The following is an 18,319-nucleotide window of genomic DNA, read 5'->3' as shown; positions in this document are numbered from 1 at the left end:
GGAGGGCCAATGCGCTGCAGAGTTTGGATACAACCCTGATCAAACTCACCTACCTGTGATTTTCTAATGATCCTGAAGACATTGATTAGCATGCTCAGGTGTGTTTGATTAGGGTTAGAGCTAAACTCTGCAGGAAAGTGGATCTCATGGGCCAGATTTCAGGATCCCTGTTTTAAGTGCTTGAAACTATGAAAAGCTTTAGTCTGACAGTCTTACTCAGACATGAGATACTCACTTGCTAGCACTTGTGTAAAGGCTGTTCTGGCCTTGGTTGCCTGGTGTCGTCGTGGCAACAGCTGCTGAGGCATCGTACTCTGAAAGCACCGGTTCAGAGCCAAACTGTAATGCTCCAAACTGCAGGTTGAGCCCAGATATATCCGCAGAGCCTGGCATCTCCACTGCTAGGGCTGGAATCTGCAAATCACCACAACATTTGATTAAATAGATGATCAGCTCTATAAGGCAAAGTTGATCAATCCATTATTCCCCAAAATAGCAACATAGACCACAACAAACTTGGAGAATCATGACCTTGGTTGTGATGGAAGCCCTCTTCTTCTGCTGTTTTAGTTTGTGCTGCTGCAGGGGGAGTGGGCTGGATGCCTGAGGGTCGGCTGGGCTGGAAGAGTTCTGCTGACCTAGGGTGGGTCCTGAGGGTTTGGGGACAGGGGTGGTGATGGCCTGGGGCAGTGATGATGATGATGATGGAGTGGACTGAGGGGGCAGGGCTGAGGTGGTAGAAGCAGGTGTGGCTTTGTCCTGCAAGAAGGCATCCATTGAAGTGGAGGTGGGCTGGTAGGGCTGCCGTTTGGTGAAGGGACTGTGCACAGGCTCCGTTTGAGGTTTCATATCTGCAGACAAAGAGAAAGAATAAGACTACACGTACTACAGAGAGGTCTGAACAATCATAGAAGTTATTCAAACCACATCAGTCCCCTTACCATATTGCCCCAGTGTAGTGGGGCTGGTATCCCAGGTAGAAGGACCAGCATTGGGTGTGCCGCTTTGTGAGTGCTGGGCCACTAGATGTGCCAAAGCCTGGGCCGTCTTAAACTGCTCCAGAAATTGAGAACCAGTCGTGGAGCCTCCAGTGGTTCCTTTTGGATCGCCAACATCACCGAAACCCTTGCCGAGCATGCTCACCTGAGGTAAGAACAGACAGACAAAAAGCTAATGTTTTGGCTGCCACCAATTAGTTTAGGTACGATAACAAATTCCAGTTTTGAATGCCAACTGGCTAATAAAGAACCCCCCCCCCAAAAAAAATAATACAATTGGCCCTTAAAAACAGCTATGACAAGACCTGTAAGACTTAATTTAACATCTTGCTCACCATGCTGTGCTGGCTGTAAGGAGCACTGGAGGAGGACTGGGACTGTGATGCGGTCTGCTTTGAGTTGCTGAACACAAGAGACTGAGACCGAGATGGTGGCTGTGGGCCTTCAAGCAAAGCAGGCTCTGCCTCTGAGGAAGAGGACGGAGGTGTCTTCCCAAGCAACACCGCCAGATCAATCCTGAACATCAAACAAGCTTATGTCCATAACGTTCTTATATGCCACGACAGCAGCACATGTATAAATATTTAGAATTGGGTTGTGAACATCTAGACACCACAGTATTATTGAAATTGCATTCCTTCTAAATAAAAGAATAGCCTAAATTAAAAATGTAGACTTCGATAGTAGTGACCATTCAAATATTTGGGGTTAGTAGGACTTTTTTTAAAAATTGAAATTGCATTCCTTCTAAATAAAAGAATAGCCTAAATTAAAAATGTAGACTTTCGATAGTAGTGACCATTCAAATATTTGGGGTTAGTAGGACTTTTTTTTAAAAATTTTAAAATACTACTTCCGCTAGGATGCATTTTGTTACAAAATAATAAAGAATAAATAAAGTGTCACAGTTTCCACAATAATATTAAGCAGCATAACGGTTCAACAAAATCTAAATGTTTCTTGAGCAAATCAGCATTTAGAAAGACTTCGGAAAGACCATGTGACACCGAGGAAGCTGAAAACTCAGCTTTGCCACATGAATAAATTACATTTCAAATCATATTTAAATAAATACATTTAAACATTTGTTTTAATAATTTATTTAAAAGGGTCATATGATGTTGCTAAAAAGAACATTGTTTATTTGGTGTAATGAAATTCGTTTATGCGGTTTAAGGTTAAAAAAAACATTTTCCACATACTGTACATGGTTTCTCCTCTATGCCTCGCCTTTCTGAAACGCGTCGATTTTTTACAAAGCTCATCGGTCTGAAAAGCAAGGTGTGCTGTGATTGGCCAGCTATCCAGTGCGTTATGATTGGCCGAATACCTCAAGCCTGTGACGGAAATGTTACGCCCCTACCGTACTGTGAGGATGCCCTGTCAGGCCGGAGCGATGATTCAAAAACATGAAAACCCATTATAAACGAGGAATTCATTGCATCCAGTGGGGACATAATTATGCATTATAATGCCTTACTGTCTTTTTACACGTTGCATCGCGTAAACATAAAACCATGTCTACATTTGTGATCGGAGAAATGACAAACAAGCCCTTCTTTACACTGCCCAAAAAAACTCGCTTTAAAACATAAAATATATAAAAACTCTTTAAATATATATTAAAAAAAAAATATTTACAGTCTGAGAGTCAGAACAGCCACATTGTAGTCTACTCTACCAGGATCAGGAAACGGTCCTCCATAAAATGTGCTGCACACATCTGAATATTTGGGTTGAACTGTTCTGGAACAGTGTTGTAAATGCAACTTAACCACTGATTTCTAGTCGTGTCCATTTTTGGAAGGCCAAACAAAGTAGTTTCACTTTCACAACGAAACACACAGCGCCTTCACGACATGGCGGCGGCAACAACAATACTACAGCGAGAATAAAAGTTATGCCTTCTTTCTTTGCGTGAACATTTGGGTGGCGTTATGCAAATCTTCCCACATCATGACATAGATATGTGGGGGTGTGTTAGAACAAGCCGTTTTAGGTAGGTGTGGCTGAGTTTTATAAAGAATATCTCTTTGGATTTGAGACTTGTCTTTGCAGCTTTACAGATCTTCTTTATGCACCAAGAGCTTGTAACACTCCAAAGAGAAAGGAAAAATTGAAATCGCATCATATGACCCCTTTAATTAAAATGTTTTTACTGTACTGTATTTGTTCAAAAATGCAGCCTTCATTACCATAAAAAAAAAAAAAAAAACAACCCCAAACTTCTGAATGGTATGACAGGTCAAAATAACTTTATATGCAAAGCGAATCTCAGATGCTCTGAAAGACACTGGCTTACCTCTGTCCAGCTGTAATTGTGACATTCTCCTGTGGAATGGGCATGGACGCCACACTGGAGGCAGTAAATATCTTGGTCTCTGACAACTAAACCGAGAGCCAGAGTTAGATTTGCTCAGTCTTAAACTGAAAAGCAGGTTTTTAGTATCGGTTCAAATACTCACATCCTCATTCCAGTCCTCCATGCCCCACTCTTCTGTGGCAGTTCTCCAAGCACCTGTTATACAGATATTTAGCTCACAATGACAACAGGTGAACCAAGCCTTAGTAAAACAGCCAATGCAAGACTCACCAGGGGCCGAGTCAAACTGTCGAGGATAGTTTGTTCCCTCTCCACCTGTAAACTCAAGCCCTGTGGAAACAGATTCATGTCAGAACATCCACCCTTACATATGCGTTTTAAATGGACTGTGTACTTCAGCCAGAAGAAAGGCCAACACTGCCGGGAACTGAAGGAAGGGTTTACAAGAGACATTTATGGCATCACTCACTGTTTCCATCCTCGGGTTCCAGGTTGCCTGTGTTACTCCAAGTGCTGCCGCTTGTGTAGCTCTCTTCTGTTTGGGCTGGCTCAGTGTAGTCCGCTGGGTTAAAAGTACTAAAAACAAATGAAAATTTAGTTTTTTGAGCAAACACTGAGTGAATGAGGGAGGCAAGAAATAAATGTCAGCGACCATCAGTAACAATGTGCAAAAATCACTCCAACAGTTCCACTAAGACCTTAAAAAAATAAAAAATAAAAAAAAAATAAACACTCCTATGTCGTGCTAATTGCAATTATACCAAAGACGCAAATGTGCTTTCCAATCACTCTCAAACCCGGAAAACAAACCGGTGGAAACTAAACACATATGAAGCTCAAACTCTGATGCATTCTTCAATAACTAATCGCTATAAACCCTTTTGATCCTACACAAACAAAACCAACACGCTCTTAAAATGTATTTAACTCACCTCTCATCTCCTGACAAATCATATCTGGGGCTCTTATCAATCTGGCTTTTGGGAGAAACAACAGGGAGAATTACAAGCAACTCAACACAGGCAGAAAGACGGGGGTGCATGGTGTGAACAAAGATGTGCTTGAGTGCGTGCGCGAGACAGAGAGAGCGATGGCAACCATCATGCTCACGTCCATTACTGGTCAAACCACCACACCTGCTCTACAGGTGTAAAAGAATAAGACAATGCTTTAGAATGAAACAGCTAAGCTAGTGGTGTGACTTGCCAACTCAAACGATGCTAAACTGGTACTCTGCTGGTTTCGGAGGCCAAGAATTGAAAACCAAACATGCAAAATCCAAAAGCACACTTCAAACCAAACAAGCGAAAGGGGCCAGTAAGAAGCCTGACTGCAAGTCAAAGAAAAGTGACCAGACGGCCTTGACAGAAACAGAAAACCGGTCCAGGGGCATAACATGACTAGATTCTAGATTAGGGCTGGGCGATGTGTCAAATATATTTTCGATTATCGCCTTATAAAATATTGCGATATCTGATAATATGGTCTACCCAAGCCCCACCTCCACCACGCCCTGCCCCCGCAGAGACAACATTGCCGACATGCACCGTAAACACACACCATGTTCAGTTTGGTCTTAATTATTGCCACCATTAAAGTTTGGCTTTACCTTTCTTAGTTTGTGCTTAAACTAACAGAAAACATTAGCTTTGCTGTTATGTTGGTGTTGCTAATAATTTCCATGCCGTTCAAAATGAAATGTTTGAAATGAATTTCGTTTTGTGAGGAGAACTGTTTTTCTTCATTCTTCAATTTTAAGTTCATCATGGTGAAGTTGGACATTCTGGAGGTGATTGTAAGAATGATGAATGCATGTTGATGTCATATAGTAATGTCTTGAATAAAATGCCTATTTTCCGATTTTTCTCTTTATTTTTGGCATTATCGCCTGTGCAGACATTTCATGATGGTAAGTTTAATTTCGTTGATATTTGTAGCATTGTTTTTAAACTTGTAGTCAAGCTATAAAGTAGGCTATTTGATATTGGTCATGTATGACTAAAATCATGCAGGGATTAAAACGAATTCAGAGCAAAAACTTTAAGGTTTCTAATTCACAGGTCTCTTTTGGCCCATTTTTAACTAAACTGCTTTATTTATTTAGAAGCAGGTGTAAATTAAATTTCATTTTTATGATTTTCATTTTATTAAATCAAAATATAACGCCCACAATATAATATTCAGTGTTGGGCTGCCGAAACTCCGAATACACATGTTGAGGAGCGAGCGGAGCCTAGTAGCCTAACGTCTTAATCCGTTTGCAACAAAACTTTATAGCAGTGCTCTCAACCGGTTCAAGGAACGAAAGCTGGAAATGAATGAAATTGACAGGAACAGAACCAGAAACACAACCAAACTTTATAGTTTCGAACAGAATCGAACATTTGAAATGCCCATTAAATAAGGTATAGATTAGATTTATAAATTATATTGGAACGCATCTCCAAATTAAATCGCACACAGATGCACGTTGCCATTACAGTAGTCAGCGCCGAACAACATGCAGGCAAATAAAATATAAACTTAGGTTACAAAAGTGATTCAGTCAAGGTCAGTGAGGGATTTTCTTTTCTTTTGTTTAACATCAATGACTGGCGGCAGCGGCTGCGGTCAATGCACGGATCCAATACACTTGTTTTCTTTCCTTCTCAACTCTTTACGTTCACTTAAGACAAAACCGATTGTATTTATGGGATATTTTGATATAATTCGGTGTGTATTTGTCCATTCGAATGTGTAAGAATGCGAGAAAGAGAGCTCAGTCCAGTGTTCACATAGCCTATATAAGAGGCGGCTTTTGTGCATGCGCTTTGTGCGCTGCACAGAAAACAGCACGCAGGTGCAGAAATGAGTTCTATTTCATCTTCTTGCAGTTGATTCTTTTGAAACCGCAATAAATGCGCATACAGGAATCAAGCAGCAGAATCAAAATGTAATTTTATAACAAGTAATTAAATTCCTGACTTTACGCATCTGATCTGATTTCCAAAATTGGAATAGCTTTTCGATTCCCAACCCTCCTACTAAATTATTTAATTCTTGCATGCAAAAAGACCTGTATGGTGACTATGGGGCTATGTAAAATATTTTTTACAACTTCATAATGTCATTTTTTTCTGATAATGTCGATCATCGTCTGTTACCTAACTGTCGCGATATTTACGAGACATCGTCAATATACAATAATAACGTCATATCGCCCAGCCCTATTCTAGACTACTGAATATTGCAGTAAAAAGCTAAACTAGACGCTTACAATGACATTGAAACTCCTCTAATATTTCTAAACAAAAGTATGAGAAACATTTTTATGCTTGTAATGCCACTTCAAAAATATAAAAAATGCATCTTGGTTACTGTTAGGGGCAAGCAACAAATCTATGCAGAAAATCTACACCATTTTTAAAAGGTATTAAATCTTACAAAAATTAAAATAAAAAAAACAAACAAAATATAAATAAAATTAAATCCAATCTATTGAATTGCAATGCACTTCTCCATACCTGACTCACTGAATATAAACGCTTCTCATTTCATGTTGACAATGGAAGTGAAGGTGCAGATATAAAGCTTAAGAGCTTCACTTCCATATCATACTGCTTTAACAAGCTTGTTCTTTTTCTTTCCAAATATGAAGTGGAGGGCAACAGACATTCCCTGCACTATGACATGGAGTAATTTCTATTGTTGTTATCAAAATGCAGATTTCTAGAGGTTTACCTATCTACCTGTATTTCTACTGCCCACCCCTATTTGCCATCAATTTAGTGAACTCTGTCATCAACAAGCCCAGGGCTCGACATTAAGGACTGCCCGATGGCTGGTTCGGGACAGTTGACGAATTTGTCACTAGCCCAATTGGGCCACTGCTGCGTCATGAAGATTTATAATTTGCACTTGTTTTTAAGCCTTGCCAATTAAAAAAAAAAATTCTAGTGATTTTAAAACATTCAAGCAAGACGCGAAAGACAACTCAATTCAGTATTCATGCGCTGCGTTCCGTGTACAGCGCACACAGAGAAACACGTCTTGAATGGACAAAACACATGAGTGTCAAAATACCCATCTTGGCGAGTAACTTTGTAGCTTTAACAATGATTAATCTATATTTACTTTATACAGTGGAGTACAGATGGACCAGTGGGCTGACCGTTTTTGGTTTTATTTCAACAGATCTCAAGAGAGGCAAGAGGCAAGAGATGCTGAAGGCGGACGCAAAGAGGAGAAAATACGGTAGCAGGCAGAGCAAGATCACAGTTCACGATGCACGAAACATTGGAAGAAAATCCTAAATATTGAATTGGGGGTCTCTGTGGGGAACTGACCGTCTTCAGAAAAGTTCACATTGCGTTTTCATTTAGCCTCTGTATAATGCATTTAGTGTTAATTACAGCTGCACTGCTTTGTTTACAGCTGTAACCATGGAAACACTATTACTGCTGTTCCATAAGTGCCACCTGCTGTCAGAGAGTGAATTTGCCGTCTGCGGTTTTTCCTAAAGCATCTTTCATTTGTATCTTTGTTCAATATATGCAGTTGTGCTATTGCATGTAATTTATTAATTTTTTCTTATTTATTGGAATAAAATATAATGTGGGTCAAAATGTTAACCGCAACCATTTTATTTTTTTTGGCAGGGCCAGTGAATTTTTTCAGGGCAAGTAAAAATTTTAACCACTGGTCCAACCGGGCCAGTAGAAATAATCCTTAGAGTTGAGCCCTGAAGCCTAAAAAGGCATAGCACCAAAAAGCAGCAAACAAACCCCCAATAACTCTTACTTACCTGGTTAAACCACTGCATGGAAAACATGTTCAATTCTTTACAGTTTACAGGATATAAATGCGCATAGTTTCAAGATAAGCACACCAGCAAGCCTTAAACCCAGCAAGCTGGACTCAACAGAACAGCTTCCTCAAATTTGCGTCCTATCTTAAACCATTTTTGAAGCAGAGGATTTAGAATTTTTGCTAGCTGGACACCATTAGCATTTCCAAGAATCTGCCAATGTGGGAGATCATGCAAAAACAGTAAGGATCTTAATGGAAGAACACAAACTTACCCCATGCCCTGAGCTGAAAACCTCCCACCTCGCCTTCCAGCTCCACCTGCAGGAAATAAAGATGAAGTCAAACCAAAACCACTAAGCAATTTCATTCTAGTTAACAATTGCCACCAGTGGTACTTACTAGGGGTGTAACAGCTCGGTTTAAAAAAAACAAAAATCGAACTATACTCTTCTCCACCCATGGTTTGGCACACATTTGCACCACGTTTCAACTTAAATCTGACAAGGCATCTGTAATATGGTTTGTTAAAAATAACAACATGTAAAACAGACAAGAGTTCGCCTATTGTAGGTTTCTGTCGATGGATACACATTCTGGTTTTCCAACACATAGAAACAACAGCGATGAACAAAAAAAAAAAAAAAAAACCTTGTACAAACCAGTCACTCCTTGTAAACTTTGTTCAATGCAAGTGCCGTATGCTGGAATATGAATTTAATTTATGCGGTCATAACCCGGGTGTTGATAGCGCACGTGCACAGGTGAGACCTGAACAGCATACGCTGCTATCTGTTTAAAGTAAACTCATCAAGCCGTGACAGTTTAAACATTCAAGAGCCAGAAGACGCGAATGAGAAATCGCACGGGCAGTGAGGAGATTGGTGTGTGCTCAGAGAGAGCGCACAGATATGGAGTCTTGTGTTTGATTGGACAAATTCACACAAAAATAATAGCATGCCCGTCTTGGTCAGTATCCTAGCAGACATAGTCGGTTGTACGAACAGTGTCAGTGTACTGGATCCGTGTACAGTCTTAAGTTTTTAATGTTAAATCAAACAACAAAAGCTAAGGGAAAAAAAACAGGAAATCACTCACTGCTGTTGATTGAATCTTGATTGTAACTAAGGATTTCATCTTTAATTTATACAGTCTAATATGCAACGTTATTTTACATTTGATTACTTTGTTCAATTTCTGTAATTAAAAACTAGTGCCAGACCTACCTAAAAAAAAAACTGAAAAGCACTGTTGATTTTATTTGTATCTTTGCTCTATTGTATCTATTTGTGCGGTTGCTAGAAGTTAAGATTATTTGTTCTTATTTTCTTTATTTTTACTTGACAGTATAGTCATTTTTTTCCCAAAACATAGCACATGCCGAACCATATCAAAACAGTGACTCTAAAACGGTGATACAAATGAACCGTTACACCCCTGGTACTTACCTCTTCCTCTGCCTCTTCCCCGACGGCCTCGCTCCATTCCTCTGCCTGCAACTCCACTTGCCTTGGCCCCATCCAACCCATTCTCCTGCCCACGGACTGAAGAGAGGAAGCAAAGAATGGAACGAGTTTAAGAAAAAAATTCACAAGGTAAATAAATGAATGTAATAAATGTAACTACTCCTACAAAAGAGAAGCCTCGTTTGAGTTTCCCAGGAGTCTCAACACACAGGCATGCATATATATATATATATTTATATTTTATTGGTTATTGCACTGAAATAATTGCATTAAGTGATATGCACGCTTTATATTGAGGAAGGTTAAAAGCAGCCTCCATTGTAAAAATATCAGAATACTGATGTTGCACAAAACCAAAAGCAACAAAATACTTCTCAAACTTTTACACGTTTTATGACGTTTAACGTTTATAAAGTTCTTTTGGTGTTCAGGAATAGCATATATTGCGTTTTCTCATTACCTCACTTTGACTGGGCAGCCTATCAAATGATCTCTGAAGACTAAAAGCTCTCAAAGTCAGATTATAAATCAAACCACAAGACTTGATTCAAAGTATATGAGCCTTATGTTGCTCTCTACCTCAGACGGAGGCTGAGAGAGGGTATCCGGTAGCAGCTCAAACTTTACTGTGGCACACACTGTCCCTTCAGCACTATAGAGAGAGCACTCTGTGGGGTTTGTGGTGTGCGCTGCAGTCTGTCCTGAGGCTGACTGCAGACTAGGAAAGTACAGTTCTCTTAAATGGCCCAAAGTAAAAGTTGAATTTAACTAAATGCCTCATTTAAATGGGAAAACTGTCAAGATATCTTTCAGACTAAAATAAGGAGTAGCAACAAAAGCATAAGTAATAGGGTTGGGCCGATAGACGATGATATCGTCCATCGCCGATGGCTGACAGACATCACAATTAGTGGTCGCCCGATATCTGGCATTTTCCAAATATCGGCATCGGCCGATACGTTTTTCTGTTTGGCCGATGCGTTCAAGGCGGAACCTTTATTTTGACTGCGCACTGGACTTTTTTGGCAGCGCTGAAAACGGCAGCGCCTGTGCACAGTGTTCACATTCGTCGCTAACAGTTCTGTCTAATAATCAGAAAGAACTGTTAAACAAAGGAATTAAAAATGTATACAAAAAGTATTATAACGATTGCTTTTATGTGATTAATAATAGAAAGGCAAACATAATACTTTCTCGTTTTCCGTCAGCATTCAGCAATTACGCATTTATATCATTTAAACAAATCTTTGAAAGACTAATGAACATTTAATTTCAAAAATCTTGCAAACTTGGTCGAATCCAGCTGTGAGATCTTGTGAAGTGTGCATTTGTATCCTGCATGATTGCGTGTACTCTGCATGATGGTCGGTCCGTGCAAATTGAATGTGGACAGAAGAGTTCAGCTTCACGCGATCGACTAACTTAAAACTCATGATTTCAAATTATGCTGCGCTTCATGCTATTGCCCACTGCCATATTCATGTCATTTTCACTGTGTGCTGTATGTAAAATGAGTGCTACCTTGGCTTTATTTGACAAAATATGATTCCCAAATCCCAATGCACACAAACTTCCCAGATTACTGAACGCCCTGTTGGTTAGTGTTTACTTTTAATTATATTTTTATTAAATATTTATTTGTGAAAAATACTGTCATTTAGAGCAGTGTTCCCCAACCGGGGTGCCGTCTGTCGAGAGCAGGAGAGCAGTGTAAAAAATCCTTTAATATTTTTAAACTGTGTTGTAACATGGTGTGGTATATGGGCAACTCTGGTAACGCTGCCCTCTTATTCATTCATCTGCTAACCGCTATGTTATGCTCACGTGTTCTGATAAGAATAGCTTTCTAGGACTAAACATTATTTGGATAATTGGTAAAAGAAAAAAAAAAGTTAAATATCTTAACCCTACTGTTAGACCTACCCGAAAAACTAAAAAAGCAATTAATTTAATTCGAAGGCCTGTCGTTATTTTTTTTATTTGTGCTATCTTTATTAATTTCTTTATTTGTTCTTATTTTATTACTGACTGCTTACTTGTCATTTTTTATTCAATTCAAAGTTTGAAATCAAGATAGCTACTCAAGTTGCCATCTCGTGCTACTGCACCAAAACCCTACTGTAAAAAAAAAAACACTGAGTGAGCAAAGATTTGAGATAGCTAGTTATAATGGTAATTAAATAAATGTTTACATATGTATAAAAGCCTACATTAAAATCTGTCATATAAATTGTTCCCTTCATTAGAAATTAGCGTACTGATTGCCACCATTGATGGATACAATTTTTTTATAATATTAAAAATATCTGTATGACATTATATTCTGCAGTTCTTCCCTGTTGTACCGAATATCTATACTTTTCAAACTATCATATCGAATTGAGAAATTCAAATATTGTGACAATTAATTTTGTAGGGTGCCACAAGTTTGTTCATTTCCAAAGGGAAACCCTAAAGGGAATAAATAGCCTACGAGATGGGAGGATAAAAAAAAATTTTTTATACTTTTTCCTCGCAATTATATAGTTGGGTAAGTATAGGCGACTGTATATAAACTGCGGATATCAGGGAGCCGCTATTGAAACCTCTTTCGATTGCGCGCTCTCATTTTACTTTCACTTTTGAGACTCGCGATCACAAGGACTCTATACTATGGAGAGGCAGTACTTACCATACATTTGACAAGATTAAATGTTTGTCATTGGTGCTCAGGATCTGCAAATAATTCGCCATCTTCCTATCAGACATTTCTCCTTACTCTGTATGTGGTAAGTGAACTTTCATGTACTGTAAAGCAACCTTTTAGTGGCGCCGTATAACACGTTATTTGTTTCACGCACACCCCAAAGCACGCCCCCCGATGTCATCGTCCATCACAATGTTTCACTGTAGACATCGTCCAATGCCAATTTGGTAGACATCGTCCAACCTTAATAAGTAATATCTCCACTCACACTCTCGCCCACGGCTGGCTCCACGGCCCCTCCGTGGGGCCCCTCCTCGGCGACGTGCCACATCTCTTTCTCCTCCTTTCTCTCGGTTCTCCTTGCCCTCATCTCCTCCATCTGTCTGTGCGCTTTCCTTCTGACCTGAAACTCCTTTCTTCTTTCCAACCATCTCCCATGAGTCCTGCAAAGCAAAGGGCAAATTTAACATGGAAAAGAGGGATGGAAAAAGTGGGATTTGAAATTGTAAGACTTTTAATCCGGTTTAAATAATAATAAATAAACATTTTGATACACCGTTTAAAACTGTATTGTTATAGTTAAACTATTAATATTAGACGAAAAACTGGGAAAAGAGGGATGGAAAAAGTGGGATTTGAAATTGTAAGACTTTGAATCCGGTTTAAATAATAATAAATAAACATTTTGATACACCGTTTAAAACTGTATTGTTATAGTTAAACTATTAATATTAGACGAAAAACTGTTTCATTCCTAATAACTTTTATTTTTTTCCGAAAAGGTTGACGTACTAAACCTGAAATAAAATCTATAGAAGCGTAACTATGCATATACAAACTATACATATAATTTATAAAAATGTTAATTGAAATGAGAGCTGAAAGAGGAAAAAAAAAACAGAAAAAAAAACAGCCAATTCTAAAAATTCATAAATAATCTATATATTATAGGAGTATATAAATGATATATATTTCGGCTTTTTAACTCTAGCCTGAACTCACAGTGTCAGGGCTGCCCTCCAAAAGGACATTGATGGCTCTGTTGACGTCTCCATTGCAGTCGTGAAGCGCTATCATGGACTCATCCTGATCCTTTCCTGTGATGTCAACCAGCTGGAAAAGAGAAAAGGAGCAACAAGCAACATGTAAAATCCACGTGGGTGTATGACTTAGGTCATATATTTGGAAGGCAACAAGATAAAACTGAAGTGGCTGAGGGGACTGATGGAAACATTGAGTGAGCTGTGAAGTGTCTGAGCTTTATGTTGCTCTCTAACTCAGAGTGAGACTGAGAGAGAGCATCCGGTAGCAGCTCAAACTTTACTCTAGCACAGATAGTCCCCGTCAGAGCTATAGAGAGCAGTGAGGGAAATTGTGTGTGCTGAATGTAAGTGACTGCAGGTACAGGCACATCAGAATAGCGCAAGGAAAAATTGATTAGTAGCTACTGTCAAACCACTTGCCAAAAAAAAAAAAAAAACTCTTTATTGAAGGGACCATTTGACGGATGTAAAGCAGAACCTGCTATTATTTTCAGCATCCCTACTCACCTGCTTGACCTTCTCTTCAAAGTCTGCATCATTATGGTCCGAGATCATCTGCGCGAGTCGGATCTGCTCAGCGGTGGCCTGAATTAACAAAAAGGACAAAATGATTAAGTCTGATTTCATGACAGTTGTGAAACATACTGCATTGATTGTGAGTATAATTTATGAGTCTTGGGGCCAGATTTACTAACAGCACCAGCGCAATCCCTCTTTTGGTGTTGGGAAAAAAAATTACTGTCAGGATTTACTAAAGACGTGCAGTAAAACAGAGATGAAAAGGCGTGTTGGAATTATTTTTGCATCTAACAATATTGCATATGCCAGGGGTGTCCAAACTCGGTCCTTAGGGACACTGCCCTGCAGAGTTTAGCTCCAACCCCAATTAAACACATCTGAACCAGCTAATCAAAGTCTTACTATGGATACTAGAAACTTCCAGGAAGGTGTGTTGACGCAAGTTGGAGATAAATTCTACAGGACACCGGCCTTCCAGGACCGAGTTTGGACACCCCTGGCATATGCATTGTAGGAGTATCCCTTTCACACGCAAAATGTATTAGTAAATCACCTTGAATCATGCAAGGTGATTTAATAAGGTTAGAGGTAGTCAGTTTACTGGTTGGTCATTATGGAAATGCACTGGCTGTGTCTGTGTTCTTTAACTCGGTGCTTTATCACTATAAATAACCCGTAGACCTTTCCACTCCCATTGGCGCTTTTATGGGATTGTACACGTACACAAATTTGCCGTTTAGTAAATCTGGCCCTTAAAGTATTAAGTTCAAGCTAAAAACACATACTATTAATTCCCTTGACGCTTTCAAATAGCCATACCTTCTAAATTAATGTGTATGATGGCTATTGGTTAGCTTCTCTTTTTTGCACTTGTTCACAGAACAAATGTAAACCTTTACAAATGAGCTGGCATCTTGAATATTCCAATATGATCGATCATAATACAGCTGCTTGTTGCAATGACATTTAAGCTTAAATTAATACTTTTAGGCCCGTTTTCACAGTTAAATTAGGACATTTAAGTAGTTTTTTTCAAATGTGCCTTAGAAAAAAATCAAAAAATTATAAAAATTATAAAAATCACTATAAATAACCCGTAGACCTTTCCACTCCCATTGGCGCTTTTATGGGATTGTACACGTACACAAATTTGCCGTTTAGTAAATCTGGCCCTTAAAGTATTAAGTTCAAGCTAAAAACACATACTATTAATTCCCTTGACGCTTTCAAATAGCCATACCTTCTAAATTAATGTGTATGATGGCTATTGGTTAGCTTCTCTTTTTTGCACTTGTTCACAGAACAAATGTAAACCTTTACAAATGAGCTGGCATCTTGAATATTCCAATATGATCGATCATAATACAGCTGCTTGTTGCAATGACATTTAAGCTTAAATTAATACTTTTAGGCCCGTTTTCACAGTTAAATTAGGACATTTAAGTAGTTTTTTTCAAATGTGCCTTAGAAAAAAATCTGTGTTCTTTAACTCGGTGCTTTATCACTATAAATAACCCGTAGACCTTTCCACTCCCATTGGCGCTTTTATGGGATTGTACACGTACACAAATTTGCCGTTTAGTAAATCTGGCCCTTAAAGTATTAAGTTCAAGCTAAAAACACATACTATTAATTCCCTTGACGCTTTCAAATAGCCATACCTTCTAAATTAATGTGTATGATGGCTATTGGTTAGCTTCTCTTTTTTGCACTTGTTCACAGAACAAATGTAAACCTTTACAAATGAGCTGGCATCTTGAATATTCCAATATGATCGATCATAATACAGCTGCTTGTTGCAATGACATTTAAGCTTAAATTAATACTTTTAGGCCCGTTTTCACAGTTAAATTAGGACATTTAAGTAGTTTTTTTCAAATGTGCCTTAGAAAAAAATCAAAAAATTATAAAAATTGTCTTGTCCCCCCCACCCAAGCAGGCCAGAATACAGCAGACGAGAAATAGGTCAGACTTAGCATTTGCTTGGGCATAGATTTATGATTTTTTTTTCCCCTAGAGACCTTAATTTAATTCAGAAGAATGAGTGATAGACTGCAGTGACTCAAAGCAAAAGTCTCAGACGGATGTCACGGACACCCCTTTTCCACCGAAATGGTGCTGGTTCTCATGGCCAGTAAAAATGCAAACAACAAGAACATAGACTATGCAACTAGATAACCTGTCAAATAATTTAAACAGATTTCATCTTTTAAGTTTTAAGAAAATATTTTTAACATGCAAACTATTTAATTCAGGATTTTAAGACCTAGTTTTGACACACCTGTCAAAAATTATAACATCATGTAACATCTATATATATACATTGTGTAGTTGGAAAGAGTCAAATCAAGTACCTCATTCAACATATTTACATATAAACATGTTATTTTTTATTTTACACATTCATTTATGCCGTTTCCAGTTTCTGGTCCAAGACTAGCAAGTTTTAGGCGGTGATGTGTAGCCAGTTTTATTGCTTTGAACTGTGACATAACTAATCCAATCACTATAAATAATCAATAAAACCTCATGCGTGTTAACTTACCTGGGGCCTCTGCTTGTGCTGTGACTGGCTCTGTGTCTGACCCTGCGTCTGCTCCCAGTTGCCCCGGGTCCGGCTTCCGCCCACTGAAGTCATCATTTACAGTATATACAAATAACAGTATTTACAAAGGAATAACGCCTTTAAAAGAGAAATAGGTAGGAGAAATGTTACTGACAACTCGTCAAAAATAAACAACAACCATAAAAACATCATATGGTCTTGACAAGCCATATTAACATAAAACAAGCACGTTACACCTTGTGTGGCCATTTTGATAAGCCAAAACTGGAAGTAAACATCGTCACATGCCTGACGCTCTACCCATAAAAAGACGGCCCAAGTTTACAGGAACACCAACAGAAATTAAGTTCTAAGAATTTCGAAAGCTTTACGCAATTATCGCACGTGAAAAACAAGACCTTGTGATGTTTACAAGTCAAGCCGCAACAGGTCAACCATGCACGCGCTTCCGGAGCTCAACATCCTCGGCTAGTTTTTTTTTATTTATTTTTTTTACATCCTGTTAGTTTTCATTTCTTAAATTAAATTTAAAACACATACACACACAGCTTGAAATTTCGATAAAGTGACACCAAAAGCAATCCACCTGCTGCAAGTTGTGAAATATTGTGTGTGTGTGGTTATGCCAAACAGCCCAGTGTAGCTGCTCTGCGCATGAGGAAATGCAGGGCATGTGGTGGCCGAGAGACACTGCGCACTTTAGAAAGCAGCCAGCGTGACAGAAACACGCGGGACCAGCCGCGGGAAAACAGACGGACGACGTGCTTTAACGGACACATCTTAACAAAAACACCCTCAGCGGCCTCTGAACGGGGCGAGGGCGAGGACGAAACTGTCAAACTGAGACCATGTTGGAGACGTGAACACAATCACACAGTGCATGGGTGAAAGTGTCAGCACGTCATTTCATATTTCTTGAGCACTCACACCATTCCGTACTGTAATTAAAACACCTGATGTGCAAGTAGATATACAACAAGGGAAATGTCTAGGAATAGAAGCACATAAAAGGCATTCATTTCCATGCACTGGAACATAAAACATTACCTAAAGTATCCAATCTCTAAAATAAGCACCCAACAGGTAACCTACTTTACCTGTTGTGCTCTACATCCTGGGAATCCCATATTAACTCACCGGCTAAAACGGAAGCAAAACTGTAAACTATTAAACTTAGTTAATAATAGAAAAAAACCTTAAGAGATGAAGGACTATGATTGATAAGTCGAGACGATGGGCCTTGGAAAAGCAACTCGGTATAAACTCAAACATGCAGATCTAACGATACGATATGAACACATACACACGGTTTTGATATTCTTACAATATTGTTGATACGTTTAATAAAATAGACGAGATCTAACGTTAGATGATGAGTGGCTTCCGCTCTGGCCGCGTCTAATAACCTCATGGCCGGTTATCGGGCATCATGATGCTGCTGCTGGCCATAAATTAAGTTTTCCGGATGCTAATCAACTATATGGTTTCTCAGCGCAGTTGAAAGATTATGTGGGTTAGATTAATCGACACGATAATAATTTGCGTTTGCACAACTGGAAGGCACATGCCTCCCGGGGTGAGGCGCACTCCCGTCGGTTCACCTGTAGACTCGACACCGAGGCTTCACCGAGGCCTATAGGCCTCGAATGATAAAAATGAACAACAGGCGAGGTACTAACCAAAGACCCGGCTGGATGTCAGAGACGTGGAAATAACGCCGACCGACGGAGGCTTTCTTGTCGACCTCCTTATCAGACGGAAACAAAAAAAATTTCGCGTCCCAAATCGATTCCCCAAACCCGACTACAAGGCCGAACCGACTCGCGCAGACAATAAGCGAGAGACTCACAATTTACCTGTTTCTCTTCCACTCTGACACCCGGATCACCGCGTCACGTGGTTTATCACAGCCACTGCGGCTTCACGCTCAGAG

General features: G+C 39.2%; 1 protein-coding gene across 7 annotated transcripts in view; it reads right to left on the bottom strand.

The window, feature by feature from the left end:
* LOC107599491 (ubiquitin-associated protein 2-like) overlaps positions 1 to 18,319 on the bottom strand; it is a 32,350-nt gene extending 14,031 nt beyond the window's left edge. For 3 of the 7 annotated variants that reach the window (XM_016291089.1, XM_016291092.1, XM_016291094.1), the window contains exons 1-16: positions 18,243 to 18,319; positions 16,366 to 16,503; positions 13,809 to 13,886; positions 13,261 to 13,371; positions 12,527 to 12,701; positions 9,555 to 9,650; positions 8,382 to 8,427; positions 4,254 to 4,298; positions 3,791 to 3,897; positions 3,592 to 3,651; positions 3,464 to 3,516; positions 3,301 to 3,386; positions 1,334 to 1,514; positions 942 to 1,143; positions 532 to 851; positions 236 to 414 (exon numbers count right to left, since the gene is read on the bottom strand). In XM_016291089.1, coding sequence (XP_016146575.1) covers positions 236 to 414; positions 532 to 851; positions 942 to 1,143; positions 1,334 to 1,514; positions 3,301 to 3,386; positions 3,464 to 3,516; positions 3,592 to 3,651; positions 3,791 to 3,897; positions 4,254 to 4,298; positions 8,382 to 8,427; positions 9,555 to 9,650; positions 12,527 to 12,701; positions 13,261 to 13,371; positions 13,809 to 13,886; positions 16,366 to 16,461 — 1,835 coding nt within the window. In that variant the 5' untranslated portion in view covers positions 16,462 to 16,503; positions 18,243 to 18,319. Of the gene's footprint in view, positions 1 to 235; positions 415 to 531; positions 852 to 941; positions 1,144 to 1,333; positions 1,515 to 3,300; positions 3,387 to 3,463; positions 3,517 to 3,591; positions 3,652 to 3,790; positions 3,898 to 4,253; positions 4,299 to 8,381; positions 8,428 to 9,554; positions 9,651 to 12,526; positions 12,702 to 13,260; positions 13,372 to 13,808; positions 13,887 to 16,365; positions 16,504 to 18,065; positions 18,212 to 18,235 lie in introns of those variants that run through there. The other 4 variants (XM_016291093.1, XM_016291095.1, XM_016291091.1 and 1 more) reach the window with 3 other exon arrangements.

Source organism: Sinocyclocheilus grahami, unplaced genomic scaffold (assembly GCF_001515645.1).
Source record: "Sinocyclocheilus grahami isolate Dianchi unplaced genomic scaffold, SAMN03320097.WGS_v1.1 scaffold268.1, whole genome shotgun sequence".
NCBI classification, from domain to species: domain Eukaryota; kingdom Metazoa; phylum Chordata; class Actinopteri; order Cypriniformes; family Cyprinidae; genus Sinocyclocheilus; species Sinocyclocheilus grahami.
This window is presented reverse-complemented; position numbering and strand designations above follow the sequence as displayed.